Consider the following 27,106-nt stretch of genomic DNA (forward strand, 5'->3'; position numbering starts at 1 on the left):
CTGACAACCCGGGGCAGAATTCTCCTGCTCTATGACAGAATTGTAGTGCTCCATTAATCAGCAGGTGACAGGGCATAGTTCTTGTTGGATTTTAAACATCGGCCTGGTCTCTTATTATCCAAACTATTTAGTTTTAAGGAGTATAAGCATCCATAATACTTTAAAACCAAATATATTGTATAAGTTTGAGTTTATTGGCTGCTTTCCTGTGTTGTACATTAGATTGCTTCCAACCATAAATAATCATTGTAGCTGTTAAATTATCCTCACTTCATTTAAATAAATGGCATGTTTTATTCAGTTCTGAATTATGAGATTATCTTTCACAGTAATTTTTCTCCTTACTCTGTTGTGAAATTTTCTATTAAATGAGAAAAAAGAATCATTTATGCTATTTACATTTACAGATCTTTATAATTTCCCCTTTAAAGCATTTTTTTGACCAAAAAGATAACATTAATATCACACTGTAATTCAGCTGTGTCTTATCATTTGAGCCATAGCAATTCCGAGTTTGTTTTCTAATCAAACTTCTGGGTGGTAGATAAAAACAATTATAAATTGACATATGAAAAAGTTGCCAATTATTTTGCTTTGCTTTTCAAAGAGTCACTCTCTCAGAGAAACTTGTTGGGCAAATCCATTAGTACTTGGGAGAATAATGACTCAAGAAATTGATTTATATTTTTATAAATAATGACTACATCCCCAAATGGATTTATAAATTAATTGCTGTCTTATTGGAATAAAAACCTTCTTCTGTGGACATGATTGATGTTATCTGTCTAAGTCCTTGTTCTAGCCCCCCTCCTTCTTAGTTAGTCTTTCACAGCTGGAGCTTTAATTTACTGATCATATTAACTCTGATTAATAACTAACAATAGCGTCTTCTCATTTATCAACAGTCAGCCATCAAAAAATGGAACTGGAATTGGTCAAACTTGCTGCCAAATTATCTGGGACTGGATAAGATGACCTTCAGTGTACTGCTCGAAAACAGGTACTAAGACTGGGGACTTGGGGCATCTGGTTGGGGGAAAAGGATACATATGTCCCTTATGTATAGGATATATGTAGGTGTATATAGATATGGATGTCTGAAATTATGTGAAGTATGCTATTGAAATGCTGTTTTTCCAAGTAAGCATTTGCAAAAGGCACCACAATTTTTTTCTGAGATGAAATTAGTTGATTTTAGTCTTTTTAAATATTTTTGACTTTGTGTATGTAATAGTTCAGTATTGTAAACACCAAAAGTTATTGGCTTGAGTGTCATTATAATACTATGCCTTTGTTTATAACAACTTAATGAATGTATACAAAGTGCCAAGCCAAATCAACTCGTCTAATCAGGGGAAACATAAGTAAAACTGTCATGATTGAAATTTTGCTTTTCAGCCAGTAATTTTGGCACAGCCTTCCTATAGCCTCAGTTGCATATTACTTTACACACACACACACCCCCACATACACCCCAGGACAACCCAGTATAATGGTAATGTGATTTCACCCTAGGAATCCGCATATGTCATTTATTTTGCACAAAAGTATAAACATTTTCTTTGTTTTGAATCAATTAACATATTATTTTTGAATACCTTTAAAATTTTCAGTGAAAATTTTAAGATGTAACCTTTAAAAATTGAATTTTTCTATCAAGTATCACATTTTCACTTAAGATATATATGTATGAGTCTCCTTTTACTGTTCAAGTATCATCTGTTTGCTTGTAGTTAAGTGCGAGAATTATCTTCTATATAATCTTTGTGATACAGAATGCATTTCCATATCTTTTTGAAAAAAATATTAAGTATCATTTTTCCTGAAACATAATAATGACAGTGACATAGTAGAATTGTCAAATCATCCATGGGAAATCTGGGTTCACATAAGAAAGTATCTTAAGTGAGAGAGATTCCAGTAGTCCCCAGATGGAGGTTTAAAAAAAAAGGCAGCATTATTGCCAATAAAAGCTGTAGCTTAGATGTGTGGTCACAATTGTATTCCTAATATTTCCCTCCTGAATGAAGCTCACCCACCCATCATGGCCAAAGCTGAACAACCAGAAGCTTCCCCATCAAGGACAAAGCCTTCTCCCAGCAAGTTTACCACCTGGGAGGTAGTAGTTCAGAAAACACCTATTCATGACAAGTCCCACAGAAGTGCTCCCATCCTTTCCCAAAGTTGCTTAGAGAGTTGGGAGGTGGGGGTGGCGGAGGAGAGGCCAAGTCTTCTGAGGAGTCTATGGTTACATGATATCTACACAATATTAAATGTCTGTCTGGAAACAAACTAGAAAGATAAAGACATTTTCTTCCTGCTATTCAGAAAGTTTTGAGTTTATGTAGATTAACTGTATTATATTTTACGAAGGTTTTTCAGCTGTGAAGTGCTGCTTCCAATCCACTAAATGGTACTCGAGGGGCAACATATCCTTCAAAACTTACTGCATTTGCTCTGCATAATATTCACTTTTAAGTGAATTTGTGTTCTAACCAAAATAGCATGTTGTTATTTTTGTTTAACAACTATAGGTATACTTCAATTAGGTCAATAGTTATTAAAGCCTATTTCCCTGAGAGAGTATGTGCAGCAGTTGGTAAAAGAAAAAAACTCCCACAAATTTAGCCAGAAGTAACAGGTCAAAACAATTCTCTTGGAAAAGTGTCATGAATTTTTAATAGAAACAGCTAGAATCTCATCCTAATAAGAAGCTTAGATTTATTTTTAAAGAATGGTATGAAAAGCATTCTACTCAAAACTACCGCACACCACAAGCTACAATGGACATAATTGATCTACCTTAGAAGGATGAAAGACACCTGAGAGTTTTTAATCTCTTTTAGCACTTTCCCATTTATTTTAAGAATGTTATTTATGAGACTTGATTAATATTGAACCAGTAAGGAAATTGTTTCTGTTATTTTCTCTAATAGACTCTTGTTTGGACTTATCTGAAAAATACTCATTTTTAAAAAAATAGTGCATTGAATTTTTGACAACCTGGTTATCTCAAAATACGTATTTGAAAATGAGACCACAGAACACTGAGCTTCTAGAATGAAAGTTGTGTATGCTACCCCACATCCATAAGTGATACTTCTCACATACAAACATGATCTTTGGGGGTCGGCAGAGCCAAAGAAGGAAACCCAGAGCAGCTCAGCTGAATATGCTCAGCTCTTTGTCCCAAACTCACCAATTAAACAAGTCACTTGTCTTTTTTCTCTCTTTAATTGATAATATATTTATACTAATCTATCTCTACACTATGGTTGAGTGTATATATGGGGCTGCAAATGTTGTCTGAAGACATAATGTTACCAAAAACTAAACTCAAATACACAAATATGAAAAAAATGTTGAGGAGAAGGGAATCCTGTCTGTTCTCCTCCTAAATTCTTGTGTACCTGGGCTTCAAATTCAGTATCATAAGCAGAGCCTCTGTAGACTTACTCAGGACTCCAATGCCTAGGGTGAACCAGACCTTCACCCCAAAACAGCATGGAAATGGAAAAGCAGGCTTCCTGGGTTCTCAGGCCAGTCCTGTTGTGAGCTTACCTTAGGAAAGTTACCTAAACTATCCGACTTTGGATTTCCCCATCTTTAAAGTGAAATAATGATAATCATGTATCTACCTCTTGGAGACTACTGACACAATCAAGAGTGTTAAAAGACATGGAAGCATTTTTGAAAGTTGAAGCTACAATACATAGAAAAGCACTAGCACATGGCAGTATTAGTGTTTGGTTAGGTAAGGAAACAGTGCAGGTCATTAAGGATTAACAGGGAGTTAGACGTGGGAGATGGAGCAGTCAGGTTATATCTGAGGTTACATATACTGAAGTTTTGCAGACTCGAGGCCTAAAGCAATAGTGAGGATCAGAACAGGTATCAGGTCGGAGACCAGGCAGTGGGCCCTTGGGTCTGGAAGATAAACTGAAAATGAGCAAGGTGGAGGGTCTGAAGGCCAAGTACGCCACTCAGGAGACAAAGACTCAAGAGATGAGCACTTGAGGGACAGTTCAGACACATGAAAGAGGAGCTATGCAGTGTCAACAATGTCTATATCTGAGACAATACTGGCCTTTGCTCCATAAGCTAGTTCTGTGCTGACTCCAAAGGCAGAACAAGTCTTGAAGTGGCTGCCTGAGTCCTTGGCAGGGATGTGACCTCTGCTCGCTATCAGGCCTCATCCCAAAGCAGCTCTCCCCAATTCCTGTTGTTCTCAGTTCATTTCCTTCTTCCTGTTCTTTGGATTCTCCAAGCTGTTTCCCATTTTAGGGTCCTTATACTTGCAGTTCCCTCAGCTCTTCACATGGTCACTGCCATCTTGTCCATCTGGGGCACACGTTACCTCCACAGAGAGGCCTTTCCTTGTCACCTGGCTAAAGTGACCCTCCCAGCCTCCCCAGCATTCTGCTCTACTGTGTTTTCTTCATTGAGTTATCACTATCCGAAATCTTAATTTCTGTTTGTTGTCCTTCAATCCTGCCCCCCAAGGTAGAATATAAACTCCATGAGAAAGCACCTTGGCCATCTTATTCCAACTGTGTCTTCAGTACTAGAACAGCTTTGGGGCATATAGTGAGCTCTGGGTAATACTTGTTGAATTTATTAACAAATTAGGAATGAGAATGCAAAGAAAAAGTCAGCTCCTGACAAAAGAGCAGAGTAGGCATTCTCGAAACGTGATGTTCGATCAGTAGTCATGGAGGTACAAGAAGTACACTCTGGAAAATCTCTAGTAAAAAATTATCTACACGCATATTCATTCTCTTCATTTTCCAAATTTGGATGAAAATCAGGTTAATTAAGCTCTGTATGTTTAAAATGCCTGTTTTATTATTATTATGTGAAGTTTGGCTCAGATTAAAAGCACAGAACACTGGTCTTCATTTTTAATTAATTGATCCATTTCAAGCCATAACCTCAGCATAACCTTCAGCAGCCAAGTCTGTTCTTTACTCCATAATTCGGAAGTCTTTTGACATTTGGGTGATAGGGTTTGTACTTGTTAAATGATACTAAAAATGCAAATTGAAAAATTTAAGGTGCAATTGGCTGACAAGAGTATCCAACTCAGCCTTTGTAAATTTTTGATTTTCAAGACGTTTGAAGAATATGGAGTAACTGAAATCTCAGAAAAGAGATCCTGCATGTATATCAATGATATATGTTTTTCAAATTAGAAAGTTTGCCATTGTGGAAAATAGACTCCTTTGAGGTTCAGAAAATCAACATATATATCAGTTCTACACCTTTACCTTTAATGCTATATAAGAGTAAATACAGTGACTATACATTGATCTTTTGAAATAATAAAGATACTTTTCACAGTTTCTTACTATTGGTTTCTTGCTTGCTTTCTCGTCCACTTTAAAATAAATCCAGACTAGTGAATGAGGCAGTGATTGCATTTGTAGGAGAGTTCACCAAAAGGAGCATTCTAAATTCCTTCATTCATGGCGAATCTCCAGATTGCCATTTTGATATTGTTTTTTTTGTCACTGGAACAAATTTATGTTACTCCTTTTCTCTTTACCTTATTTATTCCAGACTATTCCCCAGAATTGTGGTGTCGCAGATAATCTGTGAATACGGTGGATTGCTATGCTATTTTAACCATCTAAATATACTGCATATGAGTTTGGCTTTGAGTTGAACAAACACAATTAAATACGATGGCAGAAACAGCAGAAGGGGTGGTGGTGGCAGATTTCTGGCTATCATTTTGGGGCCTTTCCAGGTGGACAATAACCATATATCTGAGAGCAAACAGAGATTAGAAAACTTGTTTTAAAAGAGCTGTTGATCTGTGGATTTGATTGTTTGCTTTTAATAATAATTATTATTAAAATACCTTTACACTGTATCAGATTATAGTGTGTGTGCCCTGTGGGGTGTAGAGAGTAGAAAATATTGTCCCTGGCCTTTAACTGCGCACGCTGCACTCTCCAATGACCGTTCTCGGGCAGGGCTGCCATTAGCACAATGTTTATAGTTGTTCACAGCAGTAAATTCCTGGTGCAGCGGCAGGCTGCAAGGGTATGGAGAGGTAGGTTTAAGAAAAAGGGGAAGCTGACTTTGTGAATATACACCTCTGAGCCGTTACATACATTACATATGCCATGGCATTCAAATTTGGGGTTTTTTATGCTCTCGCTCCCTAGAATACCCTTTTCTTCCCACCTCTACAAAAAGGCCTGACTCAGTGACTCTGTACTCACCATCGCTGTCTTCTCAAACAGGATCAGGCTTCCCTCCCAACCTTATTTCCTAAAGCAGCATGTTTTTGCACAGAGATTGTCCAACGTGTATTTAGGATGTATAATTTAACACTCTGATCTGAAGTTAGCACCTTGGTAGATGAACTCACAAACCTATAAACGTGTATTGTTTTCTGATTAGTAACTTGTATCTGTCCTCCTTTATGGTATATAATGTACTTTCACACAAATCTTCTCCTTAGACCTCACTACATTATGTAATAAGAGACAGGTACTAATGAGGTTGCAAAACATTACATAACGTGCCCAAGGTCATAGATAATCAATGGCATCTGGAACTCAAAATGAAGGCTTCTTTTTTTTTTTAATTGCAGTAACATTGGTTTATAACATTATATAAATTTCAGATGTACATCATTATATATTTTGATTTCTGTGTAGATTGCATCATGTTCACCCAAAGACTAATTACAATCCATCACCACACGCATGTGCCTCATCACCCCTTTTGCCCTCCTCCTTTCCCCCTTCCTCTCTGGTAACCACCAATCCAACCTCTGTTTCTATGTGTGTGTTTGTCATTGTTTTTTATCTTCTACTTATGAGTGAGATCATACAGTATTTGACTTTCTCCTTCTAACTTATTTCACTTAGCATAATACCCTCAAGGTCCATCCATGTTGTCACAAATGGCCAGATTTCATCATTTCTTATGGCTGAGTAGTATTCCATTGTGTAGATCTACCACATCTAAAATGAAGGCTTCTGACTCTGTGGCTGGTGCTTGATCTATTACACCATTTTCCTGGTCAAATTTTTTCTCCAGCTTTATTGAGATATAACGGACTTATAACATCATGTAAGTTTAAGTTGTATGACGTGTTGATTTGATACACTTATATATTGCAAAATGATTACCACCGTAACGCTAGCTAACCCTTCCATCACATCACATAACTACCGTTTCTTTTTTTGTGGTGAGAACATTTAAAATCTGCTCTCTTAGCAACTTTCAGGTATATAATACAGCATTATTAACTATAATCACCATGCTCTATATTAGATCTTCATCTTATAACTGGAAGCTTGTACTCTTTGGTCAAATTTTTATTAGCTGTATATTCACTGTAAAAATACTGATGATAATGAAGATAGCAGACAAGAGCATTTGCCACCTGACTGGCATAATTTAAGTGAATTACAGGCACAAATTTAACTATAAGTCATTACACTAACCTTATAAAGTAGGTACCATATTGCCATCATTTTCCTGGTAAGGAAACTATGGCACAGAGGCACAGAACTCTAAGGGATGGTGCTCAGATTTCCGCTCACATCTGTGTTTTTAACCACGTCACTCTGCTGCTTCTCTAGAGCTTTGCTTACTTTATTCTTTCAATGAACATGTTTGAATACATATCTTCTTTGTAAAGACATTTCTCTATTTATTTTTAATTGAGGTCACATTGGTTTATAACATTATATAAATTTCAGGCATACATCATTGTGTTTCGACTTCTGTATAGATTACATTGTGTTCACAACCAAAAGTCTAGTTACCATCTGTCACCTTACACATGTGCCCCTTTATCCCTTTTGCCCTCTCCCCACCCCCTTCCTCTCTGATGACCACCAATCTATTCTCTATGTATTTATTTTTTATTGTTGTTTTATCTTGCACGTATGAGTGAAATCATATGATATTTGGCTTTCTCCATCTGACTTATTTCACTTAGCATAATGCCCTCAAGCTCCATCTATGTTGTCACAAATGGCAAGATTTCATATTTTTTATGGCTAAGTGGTATTCTGTTGTATGTATGTGTTGTATATATATATATGTATATATACACCACATCTTTATCCATTCGTCTATTGATGGGCACTTAGGCTGTTGTGAATAATGCTGCAAAGAACATAGGGGTATATATATCTTTTTGAATTAGTATTTTCAGGTTCTTTGGATATATACCCAGAAGTGGAATTGCTGGCTCATATGGTAGTTCAATTTTTAATTTTTTGAGGAATCTTCATGCTGTTTTCCATAGCGACTGCACCAATTGACATTCCCAAGAGCAGTGTACAGGGTTCCCTTTTCTCCACATCCTCGCCAACATTTGTTATTTCTTGTCTTTTTTGATAGTAGGAAAGGTATTTATTTAGAATAAAGTGATAGTTTACTAGAGACTGTTATATATGTCAAAGGGTCCTTCAGTGCTACTGCACAAAATTTTTAATTCATTTTGAATTGTCACTTTGGTTGTCATAAGACTTGTCTCACCTCTTCAAATCCCTGTATCCCTCTCAGCAGCTGGCTTGCCACCAACTACTTTACCAGGAAAATTAAAGCCATCTAATATGAATCGCCCAGCTTTCCTTCCTAAACCTCAATTTTGTTTCCATTATCTTCAATACTTTGCTTCTTGTCTCCAGCCTGGGAGAAAGAGAGCCCTCTTCTAGTTAAAATTTGAGAAGTAAGTTAACCATTTATGTTGTGAGGGGCCTGAGGGCTAAGATGCTTGGATTTTCGGGGTGGGGGGAGGCGAGGGGGATGGTGCATGAGGAAGATTGGCCCTGAGCTAACATCTGTGCCAATCTTCCCCTATTTTGTATGTCGGATTCCGCCACAGCATGGCTTGATGAGCGGTATGTAGGTCTGCACCCAGGGTCTGAACCCATGAACCATGGGCCACCAAAGTGGAGTGTGTGAACTTAACCACTACGCCACTGGGCCAGCCTCAAGATGTTTGAATTTTAACCACTAGAGTTGAAGGACTTATCAAAGCCTTTAAACAAAGGAGTGACAAGGACATAAAGCTACTTTAGGATATTAATAATAGCTGAGGTGGAGGGAAGGCCAGGTTAGAGACTATGGCTAGAGGCTGAGGAAGAGATTATGCATCACAGCTGTAAGACATTCCCAAGGAAGCCTGGGGGCTCAGCTAAATCTGCTCATAAATTGCATAAAAATTATGGATGTTACTTTCTCTTTGAAGTTATTCTTTATGTAGAGAGAATGCGTGTCATTTCTTCAGAGGGAGAGTGTCAGTTCAAATCCTCCAAGCAGATGTCAAGATGGTATCAGTGGTACAAGAGGTTTTGAGGGAGAAATGCACATGAAGGATAAAAAGGAACAAGCAGGAGTAGGCAGGCAAACCTTCAGACTAAGTTGCTTATCTGACACCTGTGAAAGGAGAGTGGGAAGGGGAATTGGGTAGGAAGAGTCTCAGATAGCAGGATAGTTCTAAGAAAGTTTTGACAAGGCCAATGGGGACTCCTTGAGCTAAAGTCAGACACTAGAAGAGTCTCATGTGCTGCAGGAATGGGCTGGCCCTAGTACCTCTACCATGCTCAGAGACCGACAAGATCAGCCTGGGAGAAGCATGGCCTGAACACAATTGCCGTGGTAGAGGCAGAGGAATGACAGCTAGGGCCGTTAGTCAACTGTGCTAACTGCAACAGGAGATATGAGTGGCACATTTCCACGGCTACCACAGTGGGGATGCAAAGAGTGATTCTCTTACATATGGAGAGATTATATGTGTATGTGTTGTATAAGTTAACAGGGATGTGATTTAAACAAAGGTCTTCATTATTTTAGTGTGACAGAAAACAGAAAACCTAAATAAATATGTTAAATGCTATTGACAGAAATGCAGAATTGGCAACATTTTGATGAAAGGAAGGTATAATAATTTTCTCAAAAGCAGCTTGGGAGAATTTTTTGCTTGTCAAGTTGAACCAAAATTCACTTTGTAATGAATTTTCTCCTACCTAATTATGCGTTCACATACTGGCACTTTGGGGCTCTTGCAGTGGATCAAAAGCTATTAAAAACTTGCCTGTACGGAGTACATTCTTTTTTCAATAACTGTTCTTTAAGTCTTTCCCCTGTCAAATTCTGTTCAGACCCCAAAGCCTCTGTGATGTTTTTCTGCAAAAAGTTTTAGCATACGTTCCACCAGGAGTAGCTGTCATAGGCCCATCGATTCAGTTTGGCTGAGATAAAAAGACCGTCGATTGCTTTCAAGCTTATTGGTCATCGTTGAATATCTCAGTTTATGTTGCTATACCAACATAAAAAGAAGAAATTTTCTTTTTGAGGATAGTTTTACTATGACATGTATATGAGACATTTAAATGTCTATTAAATATAATATAATCTGAACGATAACTAATATTCCCTCTATTAACATTTATATTATTATTATTATTATTATTATTATTATTATAGTATTTGGGGGATGTGTTATATATGAATTAGTTAGGATGCCTCTAGTACTTTCTTATACAGTAAATGAAATTCATACCTTTACGTACCTTGAGGGTATAGCTCTAAAGCTGATATTTTTCCCCAGAATATGAGATCTGCTGAAAAATGTTTTAAATCAAGATATTTTAGTATCCAGGATATTTTTACTAATATAATTTTGAAATTTATCTTGTAATGCTATAAGCAATACATACACATGTATTATTTCAAATGGTACAGGAAGATAAGATATGCAATACAAAAGTTCTCCTCCCTAGCTCTTCAGTCCCACTCTAGTTGTAACCACTTGAACCGTTTCTGGTTTTATTTCCTTTGGTTGATAAATCTAAGGGAATATGCTACACCGTTAACTTTTAAAAAATTTATCGATTTAATATCACTGATTCCTTGCCGTGAAAAATACAGAATTTACTTACACTAGTTACTTCTTTCCCTTCCGTCTTCAAGTTCTGCTACTGAAATTTTAATTTTAGTTCTTCTATTGGTCACCTTTGTGATATATTATAACCTCTATTTTTAAGTCATTTTGGTTTTTTTTTAATTTACGTAAAGTAAAAGTCACTCTTGTTGCTGTGCAGTTCTGAGCTCTGACAAAAGCGTAAAGGTGTTTAACAGTTGTCACAATCACAGTCACTCAAGAAGATTCCCTTGTGCTCAGCCTTTATAGTCAGCTCCCTCCCCCATCCCAATCCCTGGCAACTGCTGATCTGTTCTCTATCCTTATAGTTTTCCTCTTTCAAGAATGTCATAGTAGTAGAATTATACAGTACCTCACCTTTTCAGTCTTGCTTCTTTTCCTCAGTGTGATGCATTTGAGATTCCTCCAATTGTTTGTTCTTCTTATCATAGAATAGTAGTCCATTGTATGAATGTTCTGCTGTTTGCTGATCCATTTACCTGTTGAAAGACGTTTGGGTTGTTTCCAGTAGTTGATGATTGTGCATAAAGCCTCTGTAACCATTTGTGTACAGATTTTACATGAACATAGTTTTTTACTTCACATAGTTTTTTTACATGAACATAGTTTTTTATTTCACTCGAATAATAGCTAGGAGTGAGAATGCTATGTTGTATGATATATTTATGTTTCACTTTATAAAGAAGCTATATCTTCCTGTGTTTTATGCTGCCCATGAGTAATCTGATGCCAGGCTGATTCTTTTTCCCCTTATGATCTCCTTGGATGCTTTCTTTTTTACTTTTTCATCCCTGGTCATTCTGAAGTGATATTATATCTACGTGTCTTTGGTTTCTCTTGGTACTGAGTAGGCCCCTTCAATATTGTGATTCTCTGCAGATTTGAGATTTTTCCCCCTATTATTGATTATTCTCTCTGTCTCCATCCCCAGTTACATCTATAGCGCTTTCTGGAATTCCTGCTAAGACAGACATTCTGATTTATTCTTTCCTCAGACTTTGCTAATGGCTCTTAGTCTTAGTACTGCCACTCTCACACTCTCTATATCCTTCCCACCTCTTTTTCTGCAGCCAACTCATTCACTTCTATGGCTTTAAGGGATTATCCCAGGAATCAAAATCAAATGCCTGCAAGGGCTGGGCAAATAATATAAATATGTGAAGGCGCGGTGTAATACAATAGGGGGAGGTGAGTGCATACCTAGGTAAAAACATCCAAATTCTATTTTTAAAAATGCTATGTTAGCTAAATAATGCATGTCATCAGAATGGGTTAGGCCACCAATATAAGCTTCTAAATCTATGTCACAGAGTCATCCGTAGCTCCAGTTCTAATTGTTCAGTAAGACACCAGATCTCATACTCTTTGATTTTTCACCGTAATAATATTTTAATGTAATAACTCGCATCTCATATAGAAGTCCTAACATCATAAATGTCTTCATCGGAAAACTGCCTTCTCTTTAGAGTGATGTGATTTCTATTCATGGTACTGATGTTTTTCTGGCCTCAACCTAGAAACCTTGAGTTACTCTGCAAAGTTTCCATCTCCTGTCATCTGTATTCTGTTAGACACCAAATGCCCCTGAGTTTTCCTTCTGAAAATTTCTCTCAACCATTACTTTTTACCCCCAATGCTTCTGCTCTCAAAGTCCAGTGCCCTCATCCCCTGATACCTAGAATCCTCTTAGTCTAGACTTAACTTTAAATCCATTTATCTCTGCTGGACTAATGTGTTTTTCCTCCTTAAAATTTTCCTTTATTATTAAAACAAATTGAAAATGCCATTAACATTTTAAAATGCAGGAATAATATGTTTATAATCTAATCCCACCACTCTGATTCAACCCTTCATATCTCCTAGTTCTCTTTATGTGTATACAACACACAGTCACAACAAGGGGATCTATGTTCACAATTGTGGGTTCTAAATTTTTCACGAAACTATTTCTGTCATTCATTCATGTGGAGACATAATTTTTATTTTTAATGACTTAGCATTATACCAAATTAATGCAGTACAATCTCACCAGCCATTCCTCTATTACTTCCAGATTTTTGCTTTATTTTTCCATATTACACTGCCATGAATGTGTAGATTACTTCCTGATGCTGATAGAATAAAAGTAGAACATAAATGGACACAGACAAACTTGTTTTACAAATTGCCAAATATTCAAGGGGATAAAAGCTAAAGTGAAATATAGAGATTTCTAAATATCAATTTTTCTGCCACTCTTGTGTTTCAAAATGTAGAGTGGCTCCACGTTGCCTATTGCACCAAACCTAAACTCTTCAGCCCCAATTTCAAGGCCTCCCTTCATCTGGTCTTCCCACCCACCAAATGCCTCCTTTATAGTGAGGTCCCCCATCCCTGTGCCCACTCTGGAGTATGAAGCCCATGGTTCAAAATCTCTCTGCCACTTCATCTAAGCCTCCTTTTTCATACCTGTATGATAGAGATCATAGCAGCTCCTTTCTTATTGAGTGGGCATATCAGAAAGGTTAACCCCAGCAAGTATTTAGCACAAAGCCTGGAACATAGGATATACTCTATAAATATTAGTTATAATTGTTTATTATTCAGTTCTCCTTATTAGGCAGGCCAGCGTAAGGTGTAAGGGTAAACATGGGGCCAGGGGTAATAGTAAGACACAACCCAAGCACCCAGATAATTGCAAAATGGGGGAAGGCAGGATGAAGAGGTAAAAGTAGAAATGAGAAGAGATGTCCAGAGCACTCTTTATTAGTTGCTGGCTGTGTGGTGCAGGAAGTGAGCACAGGAAGCTGATGCCTGGCTATTCATGAGCCAAAGGCAGGGCAGAAAGGGCCAATATTTAACATTCAATCAATGAACATAAAAAACTTGCTGTGCACCCAGTCCTGTGTTCAGCTGTGGATTTTGAGTTACTCAGAAATCAGAATCTAGACATGGGGTCTGAGTAGAGGACTCCAGCATGCGTGATGAAACTTGATGCAGATATCTGCCCTCAGAGACAGGAACCCCTCATCATTCCCTGATCAGGACTAAGGTTCACTTCAGCTCACTGATGAGTAGGGGCTCCAGATGAGAAGACTGACATAGCTAGAGGAGGAGAATGACTATTCGGAAGTTAAGCACGTCCTAATATCTGTGTTAATGACTCCTATATCTTTGCCTGGGTTTATCTCCTCTGTTTCTCTTGACTGTCATCCCCCAAGTCCGCCCTTTCAAGGCCAGCTCAAGTCCACCATCAAGCCCCTTTCCAGTCCCATAGCTATCATAAAACTCTCGTTTTCCAAATTCTCAGGGCATTTATAGATTAAGTGACACATGTTAATATCAGCATGTGATTCCTTGTGTCTTCACTGATGGTTTTTGGTTATCTGTCTTCCCAGATAGACAATCAGCACGAGGAGAGCAGACATCTGAGGCTCTTCTCGTTTGCCAAACTGTAAAGCACAGCGATGACAGCCTAGCACTGGGCAGGTCATGCTTTTTGATTCCCAGTCTAAATTTACTATTTTGGAATAACTTTCATTTGCCTTTAGACCTTTCTGAGGTAAGGAAAGGATCACCGAGAGAAAGAGGCTTTGCTAATTCATTTATTAAAATCTTTATTAAACTATTGTAAATTACATATACACAGATTAGAAGTTAAACAATATGGACATTGTGTAAAGGAAAAGTTACTGATCTTACCATGTACCTTATAATTCCACCCACCTGAAGTAACAAATCTGTTCTTTTCTTTCCTTTTCATTTAAACCTTAAAATATCCTTCGAGCATTGTCATTATTCTGAAACGAATTTTAAAAGACAAAATTATCAGGATAAATGTTGTGATTTAGAAAAATAGCTGGTAAAAGTAGGACATTCTAGTTTTCTATAAAATGGAAGTTTTCTAAAGCCGCAAAGAGACATGGGATTTAGCTATTGACCTGGAAGCTGGTAGATCTCTTATTGTCAAATAATTGATAATTCCAGATTAATGAATTAAAACCTCTTAACAATCAGAGTCCTAGGGTAAAAGAATTGGCCTGGGCTGACCAGATTTGGAAGAGTCAGTAATCTGATTAAGGTTTTGTTGTTTACCTGTCTCACTTGCCCAGAAGGTTCTTCTCACCAGGATTATGTCTTTGCCATATTTGTTCATCTGGTTCAGCCCAAGGCCAGTGATGAACATCTACTTGTTCATTTTAGCAAATCAGAGCTGTAAAGAACTTAAAGATGGTTTGAACTCCCTGTAAATAGATAACTTTGTATAAAGGACAATCCAGACTCTTGTTATTTTATTATACAGAGAATACATTTGTTAGCAGATGAAAGTAAAGTATTATATAAGGCACAAAATACACTGTATTGATTATAATACTTCCATCCCATTATTCAGTCCAGCAAGACTTTCAGTAAATAGAGGGATCTGTGACTGTTTGTTCATTCATCCTTCCATCAAACATTCACCAGTCATAGCGGATAAATGAGCCAGACACAGCCCTGCTGTCAAGGAATTCAGAATCTAGTGGAGGAGACAGACCAAAAACTCTGAACTACTATAGCTATGGTGGTTATAGCTATAATGGAGCTTCGTGCAAGTTACCATAGAAGTACAGCAGAGGATCACAGAGGAGGGAGACTAACTCCAACTGAATGCAGGGGCGTCAGGAAGTATACCCAAGGAGATGGTGATACTTGAGCTGTGTACGGGCAGTTGAACAGGAGTCAGCCAGGTAGCCAAGGTGAGAGGTGGGCTAGACAGAGGTTTTGACATAGATAACACAACATGAGAGAGAGAGAGACAGAGAGAGTATGTTGCATCCAGGTTATTTTGGCTAGAGTAATGGTCTCTTCACTGCATTTTTCACTTTTAAATCACTTCTATTCCCAACATATAGGCCCAGTGAATGAATGTTAGGCTGCTTAGAACAAAGTCAGATGCTGAACTGAGTGAGGGGTGCTGGGGGAAGAAAGGGGCAAATGTTCTATTTCGGCTTGTAGCTAGATACTGGAAGAGTTACGGTTTCTTTCTTTTGAATCCTTGGCCTCATCTGACCCTGAAGGTTTTCAGGCATGTGTGAGCAATTGCAGGGCCAGTGTAATTCATAGATCAAATGGCCTTGTAGTCTGTCACTAAAATTCTATTTGCCTTATATTTATATGGCTCGAAGGGGATGTACCTTTGTGAGGGCACTCTTGGTGCCTGATTGATGGCTCTTCACACAAGATGTGCTAGTTTTATACTGGCCTTGGTCAAGTATGAGGAGTGCACCTGATTTGTCTTGCTCTTAATTTCTCAGTGTACTTGCAGCTTGTTCTGGAGCTACACAGTCTGGTCTTCAGTGCTTCAGTTTCTCTCTGAGCAATAACAGTCATCTGACAGTGATGGGAATGCCCAACAGAGGTAGTGATGCTTCCAAGTCAGCGTGTTCACATTTGTGGCTCTGAACTGGCTGGTCTGATATGGCCTCAAACTAAATTTATAGACCCCAAGGAGCTGCTGAAGAAGAAACTAAGTGGAATTGTTTCCTAATTGATGGTTCATTTTTCTCATTTAGCAAATAATCTAACAGGAAATTTAGGACTGAAATTTTATTTCAGCAAGAGTACGTTGTGATTTAGAAATAGACGCTTGTTCATAACAGCTCTGAGAATGTGGATTATATGTGTGATTTTAATGCATTCGTTGGAAATAATGTTATTTTTCACAAAGTAAAAGCATTCGTAATTTTGCTACAAGGAAGAATATTTGCTTCCTCTCACACATTTTATTTAATAATTTTACTTCTTTAAAAGCAAAACAGCACACAATTTGAAAATGAAATTTCCCCAAAGTGTTCAGTTTGCTAATATGTTTTTCATTTTCTTCATTATGCTATAGTGGAATGTTGCCATACTTTGAAATGTGCAACTTATCTCCCTGGAGGCAGCAGATGGTGTGACTAGTCTGTCTTTTGGTACAGGATTTATCATGAGAGATGGCATCTAGGACTGGATGAGATAGATGGGGGCCCTACCCTCAGAGAGTGTTGACTCTCGTCCTAACTGCATCATTACAACATTTATATAAATTATTATTTTTAAATATGAAAAAATGGTAAAAATGGAAAGGTTTTGGCTTGGCACTTTTTAAAGTTTCCTTTTTCGTAGTTTATATAGGACAATTTTATTTAGAAAGTATTTGAGTTATTTCAGTTATATTTGCAAATGTTTTCTCCACTGGATGCCTCATGGCTGGCTGCCCAGCTGACCTCTTGGGCAGGATGTGATTTTCTTGGTATTTCCATCCTAGTGTATGATCTGGTCTTCAGCTTTGAAAATCTGACAGTTTGGTTTCATATAGAAATATTGACTCATACTAACCAAACTCACAAGAAACTTTTGCAAAGCCAGATTTCTAATTTACAGTAAAAAATACAACTTTAAGCAGATCTAGTCATTCTCTCCCTCTAGGTAAATTGGCATCAGAACCTAGGTTGTGACAAAAAAGTTTGTTTGGCGAGTAGGAGTAAACCATCCCTCCAAGAGGCTGTGCCTGCCATTCGGACCTGATTCACATGTTGTGAGTCATGGTGTCCTTGCTTCTGAGCCGTGCCAACAATCTTTTATTCTTTCTGGACATTTTTAGTCCCCTGATGCCTACTGTGTTACATCAGCTCTTTAAATAGAACAGTGTAGGTGAGGAAAAACTTTTCCTCTACTCTTTTAGGTTTGATAGCTGGGTCTATGAAATAAATGGACATAGGCAGACTAACAAGAGAAAAGATATACAAATTTATTATTATTATTTTCTTTTTTGAGGAAGATTAGCCCTCAGCTAACATCCACTGCCCATCCTCTTCATTTTGCTGAGGAAGATAAGCTCTGAGCTAACATCCATGTCCATCTTCTTCTACTTTATATGTGGGACGCCTGCCACAGCATGGCTTGATAAGTGGTGCCTAGGGCCACACCTAGGATCCAAACCGGTAAACCCCTGGCTGCCAAAGCAGAGTGCACAAACTTAACTACTACACCACTAGGCTAGCCCCCAATTAATTTTTAATATTACATGCACAGGGGCATTACAGGAAAAAAAACTGAATACCCCCCAAAACAGGTGAGATTTGAGGGTGTATATACCATCTTGATGGGGGATGGGAGAAGGGATGGAAACCACTTAGGAGAGACTATATGATTTTTAGGAAGGATGAATAGGCCCTTAGAAGAATGGATGGGAGGTATTATAGTCTGTGACAGAGTTTATCTGGGGGTGGTGTTTTCTAGTCTCCTCTCCTGTGATGAGAGTGCATCTTTCCTGGTTGATGAAACTCCTGGGGAGGGGATTTATGACAATTGAGTTTCTTTTGGAGGATCTTTTAGGCAGATAAGGGAAGTTCAGAGAAAGCCTCTCCCTGTATTGGCTGTTTTGCAAGTGTCTTCAGCCCAAAATTATCAATATACCAAAGCATCATTTTTGGGGGTGGCATATCCTTGAACTCCTTCAACATCTGGTAAGCACTTAATTCTCAGTTAGAAAAATAAATCTTAACCTGAGTACAGACTCCAGGTGAGTTTTGTCTTTTCTGTAGTGCTGTGATCAGTTAGCAATGTCCACCACAGACAGGAGAGGAGAATGATGGCTTAAGTGACACATACTTGTTCACCCTGGCTTAAATCCTACCTTTAGTATATGGAAGCAAATAAGTATTCTGATTAGCGTTTAAGTAGAGCACTCTGCACTCTTGGAAATTACTTGAGAACATGCTTTTAATGCTAGAGTAAATCTTAATTTTCTCATTTTATACTTTAGAAAACATTTGTCTTGAGGGCCTCACTGAATTCATAGAGCTGGTAGGTAGTGGAACAGACTCGACCCCAGGCTTTCCAACTCATGGTCCAGCAAATTTTCCTATAAACCATATTAATAGATCTAAGAATCTCAAAGACTGATGATTTTATTTTCCAACTTAATTTGAGAAATCTCAATTCCCTGGTAGGATTAAGTTTGTTATTCTTTTAGGTTAGCATAATAAACATGAGTATTGTTATATAGACCAGTGGTATTTAACCCTGAGTACATGTTAGAATTATTTGGGAAGAGTGTAAGAAAAAAAAACCCAATGCCCAGCCCTCCAACTGACCTATTAAATAAGAATCTCTAGGGTGGAACACAGTCATTCATTGGTGCCTTTTAATGGTTTTCCTTTAAGTCACATTGGTTTTCCATGTGATTTAATTTTGCAACCAGGAATAAATTATTAATATAACAATTTGAAAATTTGTTGAAATAATCAAATACTTTGTAAATGCTTAAAAAGTCATTGTTGACATTGTTCAGTTAAGTTCTTGAAGGAATCGATATTTTTGTCAGCCAAAATCAATCCTTCCAAAGAAACATCACAGAATTACAAATTAAGATTAGTAGATTACTAAATATTTTTCATTTCATAATTCTTAGTGCAGGCATCAAATAGGCAATTGGAAAAGTAATAATAATTGTGATGATGGTGAAGAATAATTCTTAGATTATCCATGGTAAAATAAAGGAAAGTATTTCTTTTCATATACTGGGTAAAATGCATAGAAATAGTATTCACTCTTGATTCAGTTAATTTCAGTTTTATACAGTGGGAACATGGTGGTAGAGATCTGAATAACTGCACCAGAATATCCTGCAAGTGTACCCTTCCAATCCAGAGGACTGTTCACTGATCGTGTGTACAGTGATACAAAGGTTTTGCTAATAAGCATGGATCAGAAAATGGTAATTGCTAGAATGGAAACTTTTGGTTCTTTACCGTTCATTTATTGATAGTACTGAGAGTATTGTGGTTCCCTCTGCCACTTAAATATAGCTAAACTTTGTACTATATATATATATATATAGCTAGTGGAAGGGAGTGCTGATCCAAAATCTGGAATAAAGAATAACAAGTATTTACCTTTAAAATGACTTTTAGCATATATTTAAACATTATTCGTGTTTTGGAAGTTCATATGATTTCAGAAATGAAGCTATAGCATAAAGCCCTGAAGAAAAAAAGATTACCATCCTCCTTGTTTTCCTAATTGCCCTCTACTTTGCCCTCTCCTAGACTGTTTTTGCGGCAGACCTCTGGGTGTCTGCTCTTGCTCTTTCATTCCTGCTCTCTCCTTCTCGCCCCCGCCCCCCCCCACCACTCTTTCTCTCCCCTTCCCCCTTCTTCTCTTAAGAGGACAGGGGGAGAATTAAGCATTTTTATTTTAAAAGACTTGTCAGTCTCCAGAGCAAGATTGAAGTTAGAGCAGTTGCAGTGCTGCCTTGAACTCAAGAAGAAGTTAGAATCCCAGACACACTTCACGTGGACCGACCGAAGGCGAGGAACTTGAAACAAGGCTTAAAAATTTCTCCATTGGATTAATCATCTAGAGATATCTCCTCATAAGCTAGAACCTCCCTAGTTCTGAAAATAGATGTTGTGTGTAGCAAAAGAGCTAGCATTGTAGAAACCCTCTTATAGCACAGAGAATTCGGAATTATCACTCTAAAAGTTGACACTGAAATACGTCATGAGGAAAGCTTTTTCTGTGTTACTCTTTGGATTGGCAGGTTATGACAAAACTACATTCATGTTACTTGAATGCATCTTTTGTCTAGTTTCACATGCTTTTGGACTTGTCGAGAAAATGACATATTGAGGTTTTCATTAGCTTTAACCAGGTGTGATTTTCTTATGGAAGATACCTCAGCAGGACTGCAGTTTAAGGCGAATAAACCAGTGAAGCTCAGAAAGGCCATACCCTCCTTCAGACGGTAGCAATGAGCTGAAAGACTCATTAATCAACCACAGAGTCACAGGTGTGATGGCTTGCCTACAAACTGCCAACAGACTGTGAAAGTCACATCCGACAGGCTAAATTGTCAAACTAGACCCATCCATAAACATTTTAACACAGCAAAACTCCAACTCTTTTGTCTTTAAGATGTGATTTTGAAATGTTAAGTTTCCTCCAGACCTTCTGTGAAAGGTTTATTTTATTTCATAAAACTCAAATCACTTGAAAAAGCTTCAGATTTGACATTCTTTTCTTTCATAAAAATTTGTTTTAGTATCTTTATTTCTTATTTTATTTTTCATAATGCTTATTGACTCTCCTTTATTTTAAAAATCTATTCTCTTATACTACATGAACGAGTAAAGCGTGGTATTCACCTGTGTCAAAGCTTTATCAGTAGTGAAAATCCACTTTTTAGCATGTGTATTAGCTTGAATTGTGCCACTCAGAAGGCTTTCATTCATTAGGAAATAATGGAAGGACTATGTAAACTATATTTTTTAACTAAAAGAAATTCTCTACTCCAAGTTAATTGCTCAACGTTTTGTATTTCTCTTTCTTTTGATCTCTAAAGAATTGTAATTTTTATTTTGTTTTAGTTTATTTTTTAAAAAAATTGGTACATCACTAAATAAGTCAAATTAAGCCTAGAGTTTGATGCGTGGTTTTGTCAAAAGTCTTGCAACAAAACAATAGTAAGTTTATGAATGAATATATAGTTTATATTTGGGGGGGCAGATTTCAGTGAAATCCAGTAAAATATATGTGATGGCCATGTCAGTCTGACATTCCCAGACCTATTCTGTAACTCCTACAGTAACTTGTATTTTTGCTTTTTTGTACAAGTGGAAGTTAATACATGACACCAAATGATTCATTTTTTTTCGTCATTTTATTGACTTTAAAACATTGCATAGTACTTTGGTGCTCATTGAGCAGAGCAAATAGAATTAAGCATGGTGCACTTGTAAGATGTGTGGGTTCTCTAGGACTTTGCCCCTCAGTGCTTGTCCCATGAACAGCAGCATTAGAAATGCAGAATCTTGGGCTCCACTCAAGACCTGCTGAGTGAAAATCTGCATTCTTATAAGATGCTCAAGCGATTCATATGCACATTAAAGTTTGAGAAGCATTAGGCTAAGGTGAGTTGGACAGTTCTTTTCTCCTGTTAGTTTTTACCTTCCGTTCAAATACCATCCTAGTAAATACCATTATAATGAGAGTTCTCATATAAAAACTGTATTCAAACTCTATTTGATTTTCTAGATGTTTCAAGCAATATCAAATACAATGAACACTAAGCTGAAAATAGAATTAAAACACCCCAATAACATTGTTTGAGGTGAGAGATTTCATCTCCTAAACATAGAAAGTGAACATTAGATATACAAAGGCCAATGATATTATACCAAAACATGTACAAATTAAGTTTGCATATTTTATGCTAGTATAAGAAAAGGCATGGTGTACAAAAAAGTGTAAGACACATACTTCTCCATAAAAAACTTACAAACCATATTTTCATATACTATAAGGCAGTTTGATTATGAAGTTCTAGAGTTCCTCCATGGCCTTATTTTATCTTTTTTTTAATGTTTTAATATTGAAAAGGGTGGAAGCATTCTTTAAAATAGCAAGACTTTATAATGCCCTCATGAAGCTCTTTACCTGAATTAAACGCTTTCCTTCATAGCCAGTTCTGATTAAAAATAAGCTAAATGAAGTAAGTCATTTTTTTCACTTTTTTGAATTCTCAGTCCTTTGAGAAAAAATATAAATAAATATTTATACTAAATAGACTGGAATGTCAAAAAGGAGATAGAAATCACAATTTATATCCTTCAGGGAGTCATACTCTAATTCATATCCCTTGTCAATCTCTGTTCTGCCAAAATACTAGTAGATTATAAATAATAAATTCCCATAAAATACTCTGATTACTACTCTATGTTGACCTTAAGTTGATATTAAAGGGTTGCTTTGTAGGCACTGGGCAGGGAGGCAAGGGGTGGATTTTTACAACTAGAAATGAATAAGTTAATTTGTGGCCCATTTCATGGTTACCTAAATAAAATTGGAGAAAGTCTGATAATTCTACAATTTGTATATACCCAAGATTCTCTTGGGAATTTTTGTCTAGGGAGACATCAAGCTGATTTATTCTAGGTGTAGATCCTTGCACAGAGGAAGCCCTCCATAACTACTTATTTTGATTTGGAAATAGTTGGAAGATGAATAGCAGTATAGGAATGTAACAGAAAGGGAATGGAAGAGTGAGAATTGTACACTGAGAATTTACTGGACGACTAAAAATTCTATCTCATCTGCAATTCTTATTTAACTGAATGTTTGATGGAGAACAGTAAATAATACTGTATATAGATTAGAAAGTAAAATATATACTATAATGATAAAGGTTAAGTTTCCAATTAAAAGGTATGTGTTTGAAATTTCCATTTACATATAGTATTCTATGCTCATAGTAGCCTCAAAACATTTGTTTTGAGCATCCTCGTGAATTTCCCCCTTTCTCTCACCCCATTTTGCTATCTATGTATGTCAATGCACAACTTTTGGCAACTATTTTCTTGTTGGCAAAGACTAGAAAAAGAGGGGCCAGCCCGGTGGTAAACAGGTTAAGTTCGCGTGCTCCACTTTGGCAGCCCAGAGTTCGCAGGTTTGGATCCTTGGTGGGGACCTACACACCACTCATCAAACCATGCTGTGGAGGCATCCCACACATAAAATAGAGGAAGATTGGTGCAGATGTTAGTTCAGGGCCAATCTTCCTCACACACACACATACACACACACAAAAGACTAGAAGAAGGAGCTGTCATATCACAGTCTCATCATAGGTTGAATATGTGACTGAATTAGCTTCATTTTAATGAAAATATGTATAAAAAGTTATTGTCATTGGAATCATTGAAAATATATCTTGCAGTAAGCCTAATGGCCGTTTATTTTTTATTTGTGTTGTTAGCGGCTAATAATTTTGTTATTATTTTAACTTAGTAATTATTCACCCCCCCTAAAATAATATGGAAATGTTCCTTTTACTTGTCATAATAAGACTCTGAGAGCTGCATTTAAATACATCCAGACTCCTACCAATAAAGCGTTAATGAAATTAATCAGAAAAAGGTATAATGATTTCTACTGCAATAATTACATGGGTAATTTAACAGTAGATTTGGATGAAACTAGTAGCGTTTGTATGATATACAGTTAAATCTCTGTAAAAGGTATATAGAAAATCAAAGGCTGTCCCATTGTCTTTTGGATACAAAAGAAATCTTTAAAAATGTTAAGTAATAGCAATTCTTAAGAGGTAAATTTTCTCTTTCATTGTTTTAATAAATAGCTCTTTAAAAATATTTGACTAATTGTTGTTTCGTGACTTCATTGTCTTTCACATTTTAAGAATATGACTTTATATCCTCAAGCAAAGTTATAAATCTAGTCTGTTTTTTAATTTTATCAATTAAAATCAGAGAATCAACTATCACTTCTCTCAAATAACTTAATTTTGGGCAGTTTTCAGCTTGATCTGTACTCTTTCAAGCTGTTCCCACACAAAATATTCTTGACTATCCAATCATAACTGATGAAAAAATGTGAAGAAATTTCTCCTCTAAAGGAGGAAAAGAGAGCCTGATTTGTTTAGAACACTTTTTTACTTGAGGAAGATTTGTCCTGAGCTAACGTCTGTGCCAATCTTCCTCTATTTTTTCCATGTGAGCAGCTGCCACAGCATGGCTGCTGAAGAGTGGTGTAGGTCTGCACCTGGGAACCGAACCCGGGCCACCAAAGTTAACCACTAGGCCACAGGGCCAGCGCCAATGTAAACTTTTAATCCTCAAAACTTTCTATAAAGCATTTGTCATGTCCTTAATTGTAAAGATAAGAAAATAGATTCAAAGAAAGTAAGAATTTGCTGAATGTTACACAGTTTGTCCATGGCCAAGCTGGGATTCACTTCCAAGACCGATGGGCGACTCCAAAGCCCACATCCTTTTACTACAGACTGCTGGCAAAATGCAAGTTGTAATGACATGCAATGCAAACATTTTGTTTTCTGTGAACATGCAGGAAAATAATGTTATTTTCAAAGATTTTATTGTAAAGTATAACAAGCAGAAAAGAATGCAAAGCTTATATGTGAAGTTTTATAAATTATCACAACATTCATTTAACCACCCCTGATAACCAACACTCAGGAAGAGAACACTGCCAGCACCCTTAACACCCCCATGCGCCCTTCCAAACACTATTTTCCCCCTTTTTCCCTAAGATTAACCACCTCTTTACTTCTAGCACTGTAGTCCAGGTTTGTGATTTTTTTAATTGTGTTAAAATATGTATAACATAAAATTTACCATTTTAACCACTTTTAAACATTCAGTGGCATTAAGTGCATTCACATTATTGTTCTATCATTACCACTATCCATTTCTGGAACATTTTCACCTTCCCAGACTGAAGCTCTCTACCAATTAAACAGTAACTTTCCATTTCTCTCCTCTCCTAGCACCTGGCAACTACCATTCTACTTTCTGCCTCTATGAATATAACCATTCTAGGTACTTCAAATAAGTGGAATTGTACTATGTTTGTCTTTCTGTGACTGGCTGATTTCACTTAGCATAATTTCAAGGCTCGTCTATGTTGTAGTATGTATCAGAATTTTCTCCCTTTTTAAGGCTGCGTAATATTCCATTGTTTGTATAGACCACATTTTGTTTGTCCATTCTTCTGTTAAAGGGCACTTAGGTTTCTTCCACCTTTTGGCAATTGTGAATAATGTTGCCACAAACATGCGTGTACAGATCTATCCTAGTCCATGCCTTCAATTCTTTTGCGTATATACCTGGAAGTAGAATTGCTGTATCGTGGTAATTCTGTGTTTAATTTTTTGAGGCACTGGTGCCATATTGTTTTCCACAGCGACTGCGGCATTTTACATTCCCAACAGCAGTGCACAAAGGTTCCCATTTCTCCATATCCTTGCCGTCACTTGTTATTTTCTATTTTTTGGTTTGGGGTTTGGATTTTTTTTTTTTTTGTAAATTTGCTCTTATAAAAAACTACATAAGTGAAATCATACATATTTTTCTTTTCATTCTGTCTTCTTTTACTCAGCATTTTATTTGTGAGATTCATCCTTGTAGTTGAATCTAACTGAAGTTGTGCACTTTTATTGCTATATAGTATCCCATTGTATGACTACATCCAATTTCTTATCCATTCCACTGTTGATGAACATTTGGATTGTTTCCAATTCTTAGCTATTATGAATAATGTAGCTGGGAACATTCATGTACATGAATCTTGGTGTATGTGTGGGTAATTTGTTGTACATATGCCTGGAAGTAGAATTGCTGGGTTGTAGAGTATGCATATGTTCAACTTTAGGTCATACCAGGCTATTTCCCAAAGTTTTTATACCAGTTTACATTCCTGCCAAAAGTATATGAGTTCTTATTGCATCATATCCTCACCAATACAAATGTGATTTTAGCCATTCTGACAGGTGTAATTACTGATGATGGTGAATTTTTTTTTTGTATATGTATTAAGCACTTGGATAACCTCTTTGGTGAAATTACTTTGAGCCTCCTGCCTATTTTTCTGTTGATCTTTTGTCTTTTCTTTATTAATTTTTATGAAAAAACAAATAGATGTGTGGATGGTCGTATGAATGGATGGGGAGATACGAACCCTTTGTTGCAAATATCTTCTTCTATTCCTTATCTTGCCTTTTCACTTTCTTAATGATGTTTATTGGTAAATAGAAATTTTTAATTTTTATGTAGTTAGATTTATAAAACAACTTTCCTTTCTGAATATTAGTTCTTTTGGCCTTTAAAAGAAATCTTTCCCTACCCAAAAGTCATGAAAATATTTTAAGATTGACTGTCAATAGATTTAAAAGGGGAGAGGGTGTTTGGATTTTGATTGAATTTGCATTATATCTATAGATGAATTTGGAGGTACTTGATATCTTCATAATATTAAGGCTTCCAAGCCATGAACACAGCATATCCCTCTATGGGTCTTTGATTTTTCTTAATGTATTTTCATGTTCTATATGGATATCTTGTTCATCTTGCATTAGAATTTATTTCTAAGTATTTCATATATCTAATGCTATTATAAATGTTATATGTGTATGAGTTTTTATTTTCTCTTTGTTGGTAAAACAAACCTATTGATACTGAGTCCAGCAACTTTGTTAAACTCAGCTATTCTGACAATTTTCTCTGAAAAAAATTTGGTCTTCTATTAAAATAATCATATCATTGGGAATAATATCTTAATTACTTCTTTTTCAATCATTAGAGCTTCTCTTAGATTTTTCTTACCTTGTTACTTTCGTTGAGATCTCCAATATGATATTGAATTGAC

The 27,106-nt window shown here is 36.6% G+C and overlaps 1 protein-coding gene across 10 annotated transcripts in view; it reads left to right on the top strand.

Annotated features, from left to right (window-relative positions):
* The window catches only part of KIAA0825 (KIAA0825 ortholog), a 373,989-nt gene that overhangs the window by 193,881 nt on the left and 153,002 nt on the right, over positions 1–27,106 (top strand). For all 10 annotated transcript variants that reach the window (XR_011505937.1, XM_070517755.1, XM_070517756.1 and 7 more), the window contains one exon: positions 906–1,000. Coding sequence is in view for 9 of the 10 variants with exons in the window: in XM_070517755.1 (XP_070373856.1) it covers positions 906–1,000 (95 nt within the window). In the remaining variant the exon portion in view is untranslated. Of the gene's footprint in view, positions 1–905; positions 1,001–27,106 lie in introns of those variants that run through there.

The sequence above is a fragment of the Equus asinus genome, chromosome 9 (genome assembly GCF_041296235.1).
Source record: "Equus asinus isolate D_3611 breed Donkey chromosome 9, EquAss-T2T_v2, whole genome shotgun sequence".
In the NCBI taxonomy this organism is placed as follows: Eukaryota; Metazoa; Chordata; class Mammalia; order Perissodactyla; family Equidae; genus Equus; species Equus asinus.